The 16,506-nt window shown below is 51.4% G+C and overlaps 1 protein-coding gene across 4 annotated transcripts in view; it reads left to right on the forward strand.

Annotated features, from left to right (window-relative positions):
- The window catches only part of GRIK3 (glutamate ionotropic receptor kainate type subunit 3), a 245,336-nt gene that overhangs the window by 157,355 nt on the left and 71,475 nt on the right, over window positions 1–16,506 (forward strand). For all 4 annotated transcript variants that reach the window (XM_043461871.1, XM_043461872.1, XM_043461870.1 and 1 more), the window contains exons 4-5: window positions 5,912–6,093; window positions 8,464–8,517. In XM_043461871.1, coding sequence (XP_043317806.1) covers window positions 5,912–6,093; window positions 8,464–8,517 — 236 coding nt within the window. The remainder of the gene's footprint in view (window positions 1–5,911; window positions 6,094–8,463; window positions 8,518–16,506) is intronic.

Here is a 16,506-nt window from a genome sequence, read left to right on the forward strand (position 1 = left end):
TATATTGGTCCAGGCAGGCACAAAAGGGTTGCTTGGAAGAGAACTTGGGGCCAGTATGGGAGAGAAGAATTGGATATCAGCAGATCATGTTGAAATTATGTAGGAGTGTCATGGGCAGAGTGGCCACAATAGACACTGACATAAACTGCTGCCCAGCAGGACTGGGGCCTCCATATGCTGGATGCGGATAGAGAGAGAAGCTTTGCAGAGGAAGATGCTGTGACATCAAGGTGGTTGCCAGTGAGACTGGTCTAAGCAGATGCTGAGATCTGGAACCTCCTCTCCCCATGGATGTCTAGCTCTGACTATATGTACACAATACCTGATTCTTGGCTCTGATGACCAGTGGCTTCTGGGTGGGCACTCACTCCCGTACAATATGATTCACTTCTTAAAAGAAGATGGGATAGCATCTTCATTTCTTCACCTTTTCCAATGCCCAACACACTTTTCCCTTCAGTATTTATTGTTTAATTCAATTTTGATATTTAATTCAACTCAACAAACATTTTATTTATTTTTTTTCAACAAACATTTTAAAATGTAGGGTAGTCAGTAATGGAGCTGGTTTAGTTAAGAAGACAGTTAGTACTAGGTATTCAGGGTTGGATTCAGTCAAACAATAATATAACTTTGATGAAGAATAGTAGTAGTAAGAAGTATGCTCCCAGAATCAGGATATTTCAAGGGGACAGCTTGTGGGTCATCAAACCCATGAATTGGGAAGCACTTGACTGTGTTTGCTTTGGGGGTTGTTTCCATTAGGATATTTTGGCTGTGAGTAACAGACAACCCAACTCAAACTGACTGGAGCAGTAGCCACTTAGTTATCTCACTGACAAGAAGTCTGGAGATGGGCCTTTCCAGGACAGGTTTAGGAATTCATCAGAGTCAGGATGCTGGATCAGTGTCACTGTAGTTCCCTTAACTTTCCCCCTCGTGGTCACAATGAAGATGCCGCAGCTCCAAATATCAGATCCTCACATGATGACACCCCAGGCAGTGGGAAGGAAAGAGGTAGAAGACAAAGCGATTTTTCTTAATGTGATTTGTGCCTGTTCAGGGAGGAAAATCCGTCTCCAAACCTTCCAGCCTTCCACCCCATACAGTTCACTGAGTCTGTGCCCACTATCCTAAACATCCCATTCAGATAGGAATGGGACTGCTACTGACTGATTTCACCTACCATGAGTCATTCCTTGGGGCTGGCACACAGCCACGCAAACAAAATCAATGGTTCTCTTAATATGCTAGAAGAGGGGACATCAGTTACCTATTTCGATAATAATTCTGTGTAACAAACCACCCCAAAACAATGTGGCTTGAGATAATAAGCATTTGTTTAGCTCACAAGTCATAGAGTCAATGACTGACTGTGATTGGCCAGGCAGTTATTCTGGTCTCAGCTGGATCACTCCCCTGCCCGGGGGTCGACTGAGTGTTGGCTGATCTAGACTGGCCTTAGCTGAGATGATGGGGTAGCTGGGCTCTCATCCTCCAGCAGGATACCCCGTGCATGTGGTCATGACGATGGCAGAGGTGAAAAGAACAAATCCAGGGTACAATTCCATTTCAAGTATTTGCTTTAGTCATGCCTGCTGACACCCCATTGGCCAAAGCAGTTCACACAGTTGAGCCCAGTGTCGTGGGTAGAACAAGTCACCTGCCCAGTCAGAGGGCACTGCAAAGTCACACGGCAAAGGATGGGGATGTGGGGAGGGGTGAAAGCTGGAGTCATCACTGCAATCCACTACAGGGAGAACTGCTTTAAAATGCACCTGGGATCTAAAGAATAGATATGACCAAGTGTTGACACAGAGAGGTCAATGGCGTGAAAAGAAGAGTTGTTACGTACAGTTCCCTAGAAGCAGAAGGGGGCACACCATGGCACCTAGGGCCACATGCAGGGCTGGTCAGGAGGTAGGAGCAAGGGGAAGACACAGGCAAGAGCCTTTATTACTTATTCCCTGGTGGCTCAAGTGATAAAGAATTCTCCTGCCAATGCAGGAGAAATGGGTTTGATCCCTGGTCCAGGAAGATCCCATGGAGAAGGAAATAGCAACCCACTCCAGTATTCTTACATGGAAAATCCCATGGACAGAGGAGCCTGGTGGGCTACAGTCCATGGGGTCACAAAAGAGTCAGACATGACTGAGCGACTGAACAACTATAATATTGTCCCTATTACTACTACGTGGAATTTGTTAGGTGCCAACATCCCATATGGGGTAGGAAGCAAAACACAGATTTGGGAGTTTGTGACTGAAGAGTTTATAATATGACTTTGGTGTGCCCAGGAAAACACAGGGTACTAGGGATACAAACAACTTTGGTCATTAGTTTAGCCCATGATTTCAGGATGCCAAATCATCAGTTACAGAATATCAAGAATGATTATTCCAGGGACCAATGGTGTTTGCCCTTTGAATTTTGCCATGCAAACCTAATCTGTGCAGAAAGCCAAATTTATATCAAGAATGAAAGGAAGGGGCTTAGAAAAAGCTAGGGTAAAAAAAAAAGGCCCAGCCTAAGAGCCCAAAAGATTGGGTCTTGAATTTTGACCCCATTGCTAACATTCTGCAGAATCTTGGGAGGATCACTTAACCTTTATGGGCCTCAGTTTCTTTATCTGAATATTGGAGCCAAAGCACCTACTCTGTATGTCTTCTAGGACAGGGAGATGGTTAAATAAGGTAATGAATGCAGAAGTGCTTTGTAAGTGAAAAGTATGACTTCAACAACCATGATTCACTGCAGATATTTTGAGAGAGATTGATTAGGGAAGCAGCCAGGAAGGAGTGCTCATCTCAGGCAAATGAAGAACCTAGTCTTTTGCTGGGATGGGCTAGGATGAGCCTCTGGTCTCCTTCGGGAATACACTGATGGGAAGGAGTTCTGACACTTGCTGCGAGAGAATGTGGGTCACTGTGCATTACACAGGGCGATGAACTTGGCTGACAAGAAAGCTCTGACGGCTCTCCTCCAGGAGCCACACTGTCCCTGCCCTCCTGTCCTGGGTCCCCAAAGCCCACGTGCCTACTGATGCTGTGCCTGGGTCTGGAAACTAAGCCCGTACGAGCAAAGTGTGCACTCAGGGCCTTGCAGAGTAACAGGTGTGAGCAGGCAGCAGCATTCAGCCAAACCAAGGGCTTCCGGGATTCATGGAGGAGGGAGGGCAAGGATGGGGGGTGTGTCTGGGGGGAACTTGCGGCCCTTCCCTCCTCTGCTAAGATTACCTGATATCCCCTTCCTGCCCCCATCAAGTCTGGTATTAGGAGGTACTGGGGTCCCTGTTTGGTCCAGATCCCTCCAGGGCTCCAGAGCCCTCTCCCAGCCACACACCTGGATCTGAGACCATCCAGGGGGCCAGGGGTTCGTGATGCCCACAGTCATGGCAAAGTTTGTTTGGAAGCTCTTTGGGAGGCTTGGGTCCCAGAGAAATATTTCTGTCCTCCCCAGCAGAGATAACTCCCTGGTAGCTCAGATGGTAAAGAATCTGCCTGCAAAGACAGAAACCCAGGTTCGATCCCTGGGTTGGGAAGATGCCCTGAAGAAGGGAATGGCTACCCACTCCAGTATTCTTGCCTGGAGAATTCCACAGAGGAGCCTGGCAGGCTACAATCCATGGGATCACAAAGAGTCGGACACTAATGAGTGACTAGCACACACCACAGCAGAGTGGAAAGAAGGATACCAATCAGCTTGCTTTCCTGATGCCAGCCTTCAGGAATGGGAATAAGGGGCTCAACAGACCCAGGTGTGTGTGCCAGAAGTGGCTTTGGAAGCCCAGACTTTTTGTTGGAAGGCTGGCAATGTGGGCTGTCTGTGTATGAGGACTCTGTCCAGATAGGAACACTGCAACAGCTGATCATGAACTTTAATCCATCGCAAACTAGCTTAAGGAAAAAGAGAAAAAAAAGCAGGGGATGGGGTTGAGGGATGGATTCTGTTGATTTCCTTTACTGGAAAGTTCAGGAATGATTTTAGCTTTAGAGTTGCAAACGAGTATCTTTAGGGCTTGGGCTTCCCAAGCGGCACTATTGGTAAAGAACCCGCCTGCCAATGCAGGAAACGTAAGAGATGCGGGTTCAATCCCTGGGTTGGGAAGACCCCCCTGGAGAAGGGAATGGCAACCCACTATTTGCCTGGAGAATCCCACGGACAGAGGAGCCTGGCAGGCTACAGTCCATAGGGTCATATAGAGTTGGACACGACTGAAGCGACTTAGCACACACACACATCTTTAGGGCTTAATTCCTTTCTGTGTGTCCTGACTTCTGCCCTGTTGGAATCCTTCTCAGGTTCTAAGTGGTGACCTCCAGACTCACTCCCCCCCACCCCAATTTGGAGTTAAATTTAAAAAGAGTTATCTCTTACCAGTTGCCCTGGCACAATTCCTGGGAGTCATCTGATAAGACCAACTGGCATCTCACATCCGTCTCTAAGCCCGTACCTACGCCTCAAGCAATGTGTGTGCTGATTGACCAGGGTGGGGACAGATTCTGTGTCCCTAGCGTGGGAACAGATCCCTCCCGAGTCACGTGGACGGAGTGTGGGGGAGGAGTTGTTCCCTGAAGGAAAATCAGAGTGCTGTTAGCGGGGAAATGGAGCATGGCTGAGTGGACAGTGCAGCCAGGATGAAGACACCAAGCCCTGCGTATGGGCAGTGAGCCCAGCAGGTGGGAGGGGCCGGCCTGCCCGGGACCCTGGCCCAGTGCTGCCGCAGCCCTCCCTGAGGAGGGCGGGGCTGTAGAGACCAGCAAGCAAGCAGGCTTGTTTCCAGGCTAAGCACAGAGGAGTCAGCAAGAAGGGACCTTGAAACAGGGACGGAAATGAACTTAATTAGACCTAAGCAAGCCATTTGTCTCCAGGAAATGACATTCAGTTTTCCCTGGAAGTCCCCAGATTAAGTGGTTTTGCAAAATGCCAAGGTGGAGGATGGATTTTTCAGTGTAGAGAGAAGAAAAACAGTAGCCAGTCCAATTATGGAAATTGATGTTGAGCACAACCAAAGGGCCAGGCCCTATGCTGGGGAGGTGTGGAGACCTAGCCCCCGTGATGTTGAAGAGCTTGTGACAGGACAAGGAGAGTGAGATGAGGTCAGAGGAGGCGAGTACTGAGGGAGGAGGCCACCGAGTTGGTGGGGGCAGGGCGGGGGGGTGGCAGGATGGGAGTTGGGTGGAGACAGCTTCTCCGGGCAGAGCAGTAGGGGTAGGCTTGGTAGAGGAGGTGGTTGCACTGAGCCTGGAAGAACGGGAAAAGTTTACAGAGGGAGCCGGCTCTTGGGGGTTGGGGGTGGGTCGGTGACTCAGCACAAATACCGCCTGGGCTTACCTGGTCCAACAGTTGGTACAGCTGAGCCTGGAGCTGCCACTTGTGCCACATCCTGGCAGCAGGTTGCTGAGGCTGTTTAGGAAGATTACGTCCCGTCCTTTGCAGTGTTGTAGGGGGCGGGTGAAGGAGGAGGAGGTGGCCTCTAATTCAGGCTCCGTAAGCCTCTACACCCACTGGGTTAGAGAGAGCAGGTGGGTGGAGTCAGTGGGGATTTGCTAGCTGTCTGTGCCTGCTTTTGAATCTACAGGTGTGTACACATTATCTGTGTACACACCTTTACCTACATGTGTACGCATGTGTCTATCAACCCAAGCATGTGTCCTGTCTGTATCAACATGCATGTGTCTGTGTAAGCATGTGTTTGTATGTGCACACATGTCTGTGGGTGCACGGGTCTGTGCCCCAGTGTGCCAGGGCCTGTGTCTGCACATGTGTGGTTGTGTCCATGCACAAATCTCCGTGGGCCACACGTCAGTGTCTATGCGTGGTTGTAGACCTGTGACCACCCGAGTCTGTGGTGTCTGCAACTGTGTGTCCATGTGCTCACGTGTGTCTTTTGTGCCCCTGGACCTCTCAGGGCTCATCCGACTGCAGGAGCTCATCATGGCCCCGTCAAGGTACAACATCCGCCTCAAGATCCGCCAGCTCCCCCTTGACTCTGACGACTCGCGCCCGCTGCTCAAGGAGATGAAGCGAGGCCGGGAATTCCGCATCATCTTCGACTGCAGCCACACCATGGCCGCCCAGATCCTCAAGCAGGTGTGTGAGCGCCAGCCAGTGGGAGGGAGGGTTTGGATCTCCCTGCCATTTGTCCCAGCCACCCCCATTTCCCAAACACAGGCCTGATGTCAGCCAGATCTGAGCTCGATCCCTAGTCTGCCTCTTTCTGGCTATATGACCTTGGGTGGTCACTTTACCCCTGTGAGCCTCAGTTTCACCAGCAGCAAAATGGGCACACTGGTCTTGACACTCCGACTTGGTGTGAGGATGGGATGAGACGATGGATCAACTGCCCAGCCAGGTCTGGAGCACAGAGGGTGCTGAGTAAATGATAGTTTCCACATCACCTTGATGCAAGTGGGAAGCAGTGGCTACTGAGGGGGCATAGAACACTTGAGGAAGCACAGAGAGACCCAGGGGTATCGGGAACAGTCTCCAGACTGCCTCTTCCAGCCACGAATTCCCTGTGGCCTGTGGCACTCGGGGTCACTCTCCGATCACTGGGAGGTTTATCGAGGCTCCGCGTGCCATCTGCTCAGCTCTGCAGTGATGGTGGGGGAGGAGAGTGGCTTGCAGTTCTGGCCGCGCCTCCATTCCCGGAGAGCCCAGCGTGGCGTGCTGGGAACCAGAGCGAGCTCTGCCAGCCACCCAAGAAATCAACAATGAAATCGCTCACAGCCCCCTCCGGGGGTGTCGCAGCTGAAACCAAAACCACTCTGATTCGAGCCAGTGCTTTGTGTAAAAGGCAATTGTGTGGTCCCAGGAAGCATCCCTGGTAATTGGAGGAGGCAGTCTGTGGGGCCTTGACGCATGACCCCGGGAGAGGCAGGTGGCAGTGAGGGGATGCAGGGATGCCAGGGGAGAGGTGCCGAGCTGGGGCCAGGAATCTATTCAAGGCCTGACACCTGCCCCCGCCCCACCAATCCTGCAAGGGGTGCCAAGCGGAATAGCGGCCTGGGTCTTCCCCGAGGAAGCCCCCCGCCAGGCACCTTCGCACAGCAGCTAAAAACTCGGTTGAGCGCATGAATCCATCCGGTTCCTGCCCTGGGGCGTGGTGGACCTGAGAGCGAGTGGCCCCGCGGTCATCCCCTGCTCTATAGATGGAGTGAACGATTCCTCCTTCCTCTGGTTCTGGAGAATTCGGTGAGACGAGTGAAGGCAGGAGTTCGTCCTTGTGCCCAGGGCACGGTCAGCACTGCATGTGGCACATCTTTAAACTCAAAGCGGAAGAAGCAAAGCTCCCCGAAGTCCCTAACCCTCGCTCTCTGGCCCATGGCGCCGGGCGCCTCTCTCCTTTTCCAGGCACGTGGAACCAGGTAATAAAGACCACCACTGCTCATGTTCACTGAGGATGACTCTGTGCGTGTACACACACCCCTGGGAAGTGGGGGCGATTATCCTGCTTGATTTACCAGCAGGGAAACTGAGGCTCCAGGGGAAAGTCCTAAGCCTGAGGTCACCCAGCCAGAAAGTCAGAATTCAGTCCGCAATCTGCTGACTTGGAAACCCCTAGAACTGAAAGTGGAGATTCTGTGCTCAGCTTGACCCTGAACTAAACCAAGGTGAGCGTGATGGTAGACCGAGGACTGCTGGAGCCTTTCACCTGCAGATGCAGGCTGTGAATCCCCTCCAAGACCGGGAAGAGATGAGAGGCATTTTCAAAGTATACTTGACCTCCTGACATTTCCCCCTGAGCACTATGTGCGCCTGCATTCTGAAGAACTCTGTAGAAAATGCATTATGGTCATTAGTATTATAGATTATAGACTTCTAATAAAATACATAATATAAAATGTAGACTTCACGATGGTGTGTGATAATAATTCACGCAGCCACGTGGCCTGCTGTGTGGTCAGCCAGCACCCGGGAAGCAGAGATGTCTCAGCGCTTCCCACTGGGGAGCCTCAGACCAAGGATAGACCTTGCTCTTTAGGTCTGGTTGGGTTGGTGGGGTCTGGGCTCCCACAGACATCTTTCTAGAGCCAGGACAGTGGGTTCAGCTGAGTGGAGTCAGGGCACTAGAGAAGCCAGTGTTGGATGGATTCCATCAGCATTTCTCCGAGTGCACAGACCCAGAGATGCTTCCTAAAAGGCAGACACCTGGCCCCCACCTGGCCCTGCAGAATTTCGCATCTTTGGAGAGTGCGGCCCAAGATTCTGCACTTTAATGTGTCCCCTGTGATTTTGCTGCACACTCCGGTGTGAAGTCCCCAGCTGTCTGCCAGTCGGTCACCATCACAGTCAAAAGGTAGTCTCACAGGACATCCCACTCCGAGCATCCAGCCTCCCCCAACCCACCACCAGCCAGCCCAGGCTGCCCCTGTCCTCACCCCCAGCTCCCCAGGGTAGAGAGAAGGAGGGGCTTCTTGGGTGTTCCCTGCAGGGCGCTGATGCTTTGCTCTCTCACAGGCCATGGCTATGGGCATGATGACCGAGTACTACCACTTCATCTTCACCACACTGGTAACGTACCTTCGGGTCCTGGCATGGGTCAGGGTGGGGCTCCCTCAGAACAAGATCAGCCTTGGGGGGCGGGGGGGACAGTTGCTACAGGATATTCAGGCTAGACTTGCTTCCTAAGGCTGTAGGCGTAACCCCAGACAAGGGCACAATTTGTCTCTGTGGCCCACCCACTTTAAGAAGGGGCATTGTGTTGTGACTAAGGGTAGGGACTCTAGAACCTGCCAGTACGAACACAAGCCCCTCTGCTCGCTGGCAGAGAGACCTTGCAGAAGTCAGTTCTCCCTCGACAAAACGGGCATGATCGTAGCTCCTACCTCCTAGGACTGTTGTGGGAACTGAGTGAGTTCACGCACTGATGCACTGAGAGCATTGCCTGACTCGTGTGAAGCGCTGTTATTAAGACAATGACCCTTGGCCCCTGGCCCACGCACCTCCACACAGGTCTCAGGCCTCACACAACAATAGGAGCTGCCACTTTGGATTCCTGCGGCATCCACGCTTAAGTCTGCCCACTCACCGTCAGCCGGGCCAGCCCACCTGCAGGCTCCAGATGGGTCTTGTCCAAACCGTGAGAACATTTAGGACCATTTAAACCCATTAGGATAATTAGTTGTGGTCTGAGATCAGCAGAATAAAGAGATCCCTGTGCCAAAGGGGCACCGACTCCCAGCCACCCTGTCTTGGAGCCAAATGCCCTCAGATGTCACTGGGCCCCAGGTGGACTCTTCTGCCCAGCCCAGGTCTGGGGCAAGTGACAGCATCTTTAACCATCCTGTTGATAAAACTGTCTCCTGAAATCTACATCGGACTTGCTGCTGCAGCTCTGCAGGCCTCTAGCTGTGTTCCTTCATTCATCCAGCACCTGGCTAACATTCCTTACCCAGGGCCTGTGCTAGATGTCTCAGGATGCCTGATGCTGAGGCCTGCCCTCAAGGAATTCCCATCCTGTCCAGTCTGCATCTGTACATCTAATTCATTCAGCAGACTTGTGCCATCACATGCCTGGACAGATTGCCATGGGGCACAGTGCAAGGAGGCATCAGATGCCACAGGGCTGGTGGGAGGTGGGGAATTTCAGACTGCCTTTATAGGAAAGAAGATGCTTGAACTGGGCCTTGAAGGGTCAGAGGGAATTCACCAAGGAGAGAGAGGAATGATATTCCACAGAGAGGAAACAGCGTCAGCAAAGGTCAAAGACAGGTTAGCTCTTCAAGGTTCATTCTGGTTGAGTCAAAGTGTCAGGTGCTCAGTCAGGTCTGACTCTTTGCGACCTCATGGACTATAACCCACCAGGCTCCTCTGTCCATGGGCTATTCCAGGCAAGAATACTGGAGTGGGTAGCCATTCCCTTCTCTAGGGGATCTTCCTGACTCAGGGATCAAACCGGGGGCTCCTGCATTGCAGGCAGATTCTTTACCATCTGAGCCACGCTCCTTTATGTACTGGTTGATTGCCAGAGCCAATTGTGTTCATCTCTTCCCAACTCCATATTCAATGACATCACTCAGGTAGCTTGAAATTAGCCATGGCAGGAGTATTCATACTACAGAAGTTGGCAGATGCTACAAATAAAAGACACTTTCCTACCATCCCCTGAGAGCTGGTTATTAAGCATTTCCCAGCACACCGCTGCCTCTCTGCACCCCCGGCCACTATACCTTGTACTCATGTCTGAGTCACCTTGCTCCCTCTCCTGATCCAGAGCTCAGATCTGGGGACCTGCCAGGAGCCATAGTGGGAGAAAGGGATTCTGGAAGCTGGTGACTGAGACCAGGCATCTTCTTTCCCAATTCCCTTTTGGAATTCTATTCACCCAAGCTGGCTTCTCTCCTGGGAAGGTCATCGGAGGCTGGGGATGAAGCCGTCAGATCCCCAACATTCCATCTGAAGCTAGAAGCAGGGAAGAAGAGCAAGTCTGGGAAGGTGGGCACATTCCAGGGATCCCAGGCTCCCTCTCCAGGTGTGGCAGCCCTGGCATTCCCCCACTGGGCTCCTTGGGTGCTGAGACCTCTGCGCCCTTAGGGGTCCCCACTAGCCCTGTGCTAGTTCAACACGTTCTTCCCACACTTCTGTCCTGCTGGCTCACCTCCCTGAGTCCTTGCTGCTCTGAGTTGCTATAACAGAGCCTTGGAGTCCCTGTAGGAAAATACAGGGGAGGAGCAGGCAGACCTCCCAATGTGGCCGTGGTCCCCATGCAGACCATGCCCATCCCCCTTTCACATTACTGTCCAGCACAGTGATGGGAGAGCAGGTCTCAGAGGCACAGATAAGGATGAGAGTTGTTGCTCCACCACCTCTTGGCTGTGCCCGTGGGCAGATTGCTTAACTTCCCTGGACCTCAGTTTCCTTGCCTTTCAAGTGGGAATAATTTGTGATGCCTCTAGGGGTGCACTCCGGGAGTTGGTGATGGACAGGGAGGCCTGGTGTGCTGCAGTCCATGGGGTCACAAAGAGTCAGACACGACTGAGCGACTGAACTGAACTGAACTGAACTGAACTAGGCCTCAGGGGTTTCCCTGGTGGCTCAGATGGTAAAGAATCCGCCTGCAATGCGGGAGACCAGGGTACGATCCCTGGGTTGGGAAGATCCCCTGTATTATTCTTGCTGCCTGGAGAATCCCCATGGATAGAGGAGTCTGGCAGGCTACAGTCCATGGGGTCGCAAAGAGTTGGTCATGACTGAGCGACTAAGCACAGCTCACAGCTATGCCTGAGAGCCCACATTTAGCCTCTTTTGGTTTCAAACGAGCAAACCAAAACTCACTCAAGTAACCTCGAGTCACTGGGACTCAGGAATGAACTATGAGGCCGTAGAGCAGATGTGGGGGTGGTCCTGGATCCAGAGCAACTCTGGGCATCATGGGTTTATGGTCCAAGCCTCTGCCCTGAGACTCAGCCAGGCTCCTCCATTCCCCTCCCTCGGCCTGATGCTCCCTCCTCTCTCAGCCTCAGCTCCTCCCTTGTGATCTCTGTTCAGCTCATCTCAGCTGCCCTGGGATCATCACATCCCAACAGACCCTCCTTTCAGTCAGGTCAAATTTCAGACTGGTCAGGTACCAGTCAGGGCACTATCTAGGCATTTGGGGCTCGACAGTTCCTTCTGGAATATCCTGCCCAGTATACAGGATTTAGCATCCCTTTCCCACTTATTGATTTTCAGGCTTGCTGACAAATAAATGCCATCCCCACATTTTCTAATGTCCCCCAGGATAGGGGCTGAGTCATCAGCCAGTTTGTAGCACCCCCCTGAGAGGTGACCCCCTTGGCTAGCCAGCTGAGGTCTGACAGTGGGAGGCAGAGTACAGTGGATTCACAGAATCTAAGGCTTGGCCACCAAGCAGAAGGATTAGGGCACTGAGCGGTCCCTTTAGAAGTGGCAGAAACAAAATCCACAGATCTCATTCACCAGCCCTGAGTGTTGCCCCCTCATCCACTGTGTCCACACAGAACCTGTGCTTAAGTCTTCTCTGGGCCTTGCTCCCAATCCTGGCTCCAGACAGTCTATTAAAATCTCCACCTGGCTCATGCCCTCATTCCGAGACCAGAGGGGTGTCCCCTCAGGGAGCTGAAGCTTTGAACTCTCAGCCCCATGGTCTGACCTGACCTTCTAGGCAAGACTCTGGGGGAGGTATAACCCTGGTGACACGGGTGGCTCCCCACATTAATGGCACTGCCAGCATGGGGTCAAGGTTGGCGGTCTTGGAGGGAGGGGCAGGGCCAATGTATCCTTGCACCCTGGGGCAGTATCCTAGCCACAGAGAGTGTCTTCTTTCCCTAAATTTTTATGTTTTTGTTTGTTTTTTTGTGGGGGTGTTGGGGGGGTCTTTTTCCTTGAAGCATGTGAGATCTCAGTTCCCAACCAGAGATCAAACCCACACACCCTGTAGTGGAAGCGTGAAGTATTAACCACTTAACGCCCAGGGAAGTCCCTGCTTCCCCTGCTTTTGTGTATCCTCAGTTCAATCATTCATTTACTCACTATCCAGCAGCCATTTACAGACGCTGTCAAGGTCCCAGGTAGCGAGCCAGACACTTAGGTGGGGGGTGGGGGGGTTGTCTAGAGATGGATCCAACACAAGGTTCACCAGCTGGTAGGCTTCCTCTGTGCATATAAGAATCAAGGATAGTGCCCAGTTTACCTCTGCATCTCCAGTAACCAAATAGAGCCTGGAATACAATAGGTGCTCATTCATGCCTGAATGAATGAATACAATACAAAGTAGAAAGTAGTCAGTGAAATTAGCATCCTCATAGCAAGAGTGAAGACCATGCACTCTGGGGCCCATCTGCCTGAGTTAGAATCGAGATTTCTTCCACTTACTTGGGCAAGTTACTTCACCTCACTGTGCCTCATTCCCCATCTGTAAAATGGCCACAGCAACAGTCCTGCTTCATAGAACTGTTACGCTGAGCATTAAGCAGGTATGCTGACATCAGTAAAGTTCTATGGAAATCGCATGGCATTTAGCACTGTGTAAGCAGAGTACATCATGAGAAACGCTGGGCTGGAAGAAGCACAAGCTGGAATCAAGATTGCTGGGAGAAATATCAATAACCTCAGATACGCAGATGACACCACCCTTATGGCAGAAAGTGAAGAGGAACTAAATAGCCTCTTGATGAAAGTGAAAGAGGAGAGTAAAAAAGTTGCCTTAAAGCTCAACATTCAGAAAACTAAGATCATGGCATCTGGTCCCATCACTTCATGGGAAATAGATGGGGAAACAGTGGACACAGTGTCAGACTTTATTTTGGGGGGCTCCAAAATCACTGCAGATGGTGACTTCAGCCATGAAATTAAAAGACGCTTACTCCTTGAAAGGAAAGTTATGACCAACCTAGACAGCATATTAAAAAGCAGAGACATTACTTTGCCAACAAAGGTCCATCTGGTCAAGGCTATGGTTTTTCCAGTGGTCATGTATGGATGTGAGAGTTGGACTGTGAAGAAAGCTGAGTGCCAAAAAATTGATGCTTTTGAACTATGGTGTTTGAGAAGACTCTTGAGAGTCCCTTGGACTGCAAGGAGATCCAACCAGTCCATCCTAAAAGAGATCAGTCCTGGGTGTTCATTGGAAGGACTGATGCTGAAGCTGAAACTCCAATACTTTGGCCACCTCATGCAAAGAGTTGACTCATTGGAAAAGACCCTGATGCTGGAAGGGATTGGGGGCAGGAGGAGAAGGGGACGACAGAGGATGAGATGGCTGGATGGCATCACCGACTCGATGGACATGAGTTTAAGTAAACTCTGGAAGTTGGTGCTGGACAGGGAGGCCCGGCGTGCTGCGATTCATGGGGTCGCAAACAGTCAGACATGACTGAGCGACTGAACTGAGCTGAACTGAAGAGTTAAATAGATCGATAAAATAACTCCTGCTTATATTTTTTACGTGCTTAGCATACCCCATTTCATCCAAAATTCAGAACAACTCTCCTAGGAAGGTATGACTTTTCCAGTTTTACAAAAGAGTAGAAACTGAGACTCAAAGAGTTTGCTCAGGAAGAAAGGGGAAGAGCAAGGGTTTTGACCAGTGGGGGCTGTCTGACTCCAAAGCCCTCTGCCAGGCTTGTAGCAAGAGCCTTCATGCAGTGTTGCCTGGCTTCCTCTGGCTGGCTCAGGCTCAGATTCCACAGGCCATGATGGCCCATCACGTGATTGACACTAATTGGGGGACAAAGCCTCCACAAATCCCTGCAGCACCCACACTTCACAGGTTCTAAAGCCCTTTCTCCACGTTGCTGATTTTCCTTTTCATGGGGCAGTTTGTGACTGATGGGGAAACCTGGGACCAGAGAGGTTGAGTGAGCTGCCCCGAGCCCCACAGCAGATCAAGGACAGAAACCCTGGCTCCTGACTTCTTTTCCAGCCTACTACCCTTCCTCCCCCCACCTCTCTGAGGGTCAGGGAGAGCCGATCCTTCTAGAGACACAGTTGCTCCAATATGAACAGTTCTGCAGTGGAATATGTGTGTGTTGGAGGGGTCAGGTACCAGGGCATCTCCCAGCAGCTCCCCATATGCCAGGGCATCAGCTATGTCCCCCGGGTCCCCACATCCTGCTTCTGGCTCCGGCTCCAAGGTCCTCCTTCCAGCCCCATTGGTTTAGGAGTCTACCTCGTGATTGTCCCTCTTGGTGCTCATTGGTTAGTCGAGGCTGTATTTGGGAGGGCAGTGGCATTTGACATTTATCTCCTTTGCTTTAGGAAACCCATGTCACCAATTCCTCGCCTCAAAAAAATTCTCCAAACTTGCTTCTCCCACGCAGAAGACATTTTAATTACCCCAGCTGCCATTATCTGTGCCAGCCAGCTTTGAGCCATTCCCAGATAACCCCACGTTAATCAGCCCCAGCTGAGCCCCTGGTCCATGTCATGTGTAGGTAAAAGCCTGGAGGTGAAAAAAGAATTATAATAAATTAATAGATAAGCAATCACAATTAATGCCACTTCCCGGCAATAACAGTTATATCATGGGAAAGATATTTTCATCTGTCATTCCTTAAGGCGATGTTTTCTGAGCTTCAGCTTCTACCCAGTCAGACCCATGGGGTGCTAATGAATTAGTCTATTATGTTATGCTGAATGTTTCTAAAAGGTCCCTCGTCGATACTGAATTCAATGTGTCAACATTTGGCATGGAGAACAGCAACTTTTTGCCAAGCAGCAAGGTTGTGCACAGTTCACTGTGTACGGCACATGGGGTCTCAGCCCAGGGCAGTTTGGAGAAAAAATTGGAGCCAGACAAAGAGGCCTCTTTTCCAGCTGCCCGTTGTCACTGCCCTCAAGTCACAGGGATGGTGGCACTCGGTGCCACAAGCGCTGCAGCACTTTGCAGCTGAGCCCAGGCTCAGAGTGACAGGGATGAAGATGACCTCAGCAGAGACACCCCATCATGCCCCCTCCCAGGCTGTGACTGGCCACCGCCACTGTGTGAGTGTCAGCCAACCCAGCGCTGCATCTGGAAACTGGAAGGGCTGATGTCACCAGCACCCAAGGCCCACCAAAGCCGGAGATGCTGCCCTCCCCACTAAGGCCAGAGGGCCTCTGGTCCTCAGGGAAGTGAGCCAAGTCAGGGAAGCCCTAAGTAGACTCGTGATGGGCATCTTTCCGGCTTTAGGTATCAGCACTGAATTGGAGAAGAGACTGAACCTCATTACAGGGGAAGAGGGAGAAGGGTGCCCCCTGGGGGCAGATCTCAGCTTTTCTTCTGTGTCCCAGGCAATTCAGCTCTGGCCCCAAACTTGCATTTACCACTCTACAAAGCAAAATTCCCTCCATCTCCCCAGACCCACCTTCTTCAAAGGCAGTTTAGGGAAGATCTGTTGTTTCTAAAGCAGTCCCCTGAGGGGCTCATCCTCCACCCCAGGCAATTTACCAAATCACTCCTAACTTCTAGCCCCATAGAAAGCTCCCTCTGAGAGAAGGTTATGAAATTCTACTCTCTTATTTCCAGGCTCTTCCCAGAGAGCTACCCAGCTAGCTGATCCTTCTATCCACTGTGATTGATGGGAGTATTTGGTATGGGAGCTTCTAGGGGAGACCGTTGCAGACATAGAGAGTTATCATGTGTGGGATGGAAGCCAAAATGTCCCAAGATTAAGAGCAGAAGCACCTTTGACCCACCCGATCATGTATCTAGAGTAGTAGTCAGGGGAGGCCTCCCAGAAGAGGTGACACTTGAGCTGAATCTCAGAGTGGACCCACTCAAGAAGGGTTGAGAAGACAGATGTTCCAGCCCAGAGATAGATAGAGGAGCACACACAGAAACACTGGCACAGAGAAGCCGCATGATGGGGAAAGGGGCCACGAGGAACAGGGAAGGGAGACGGAAATGGTTCGGTGCTCCTGGGGCAAAAAACTGAGAGGGGGTGGGAAGAAAAGTGAGGCTGGAGGGGTAGAGAGCCTCGCAAACTACACTAAGGAATTTGTGCTTTATTCTGAGAAGGCAAGAAGGAGCCATTGAAATATACCAACAAGGAGAGTGGCAGG

This window comes from Cervus canadensis, chromosome 2 (genome assembly GCF_019320065.1).
Source record: "Cervus canadensis isolate Bull #8, Minnesota chromosome 2, ASM1932006v1, whole genome shotgun sequence".
NCBI lineage: Eukaryota > Metazoa > Chordata > Mammalia > Artiodactyla > Cervidae > Cervus > Cervus canadensis.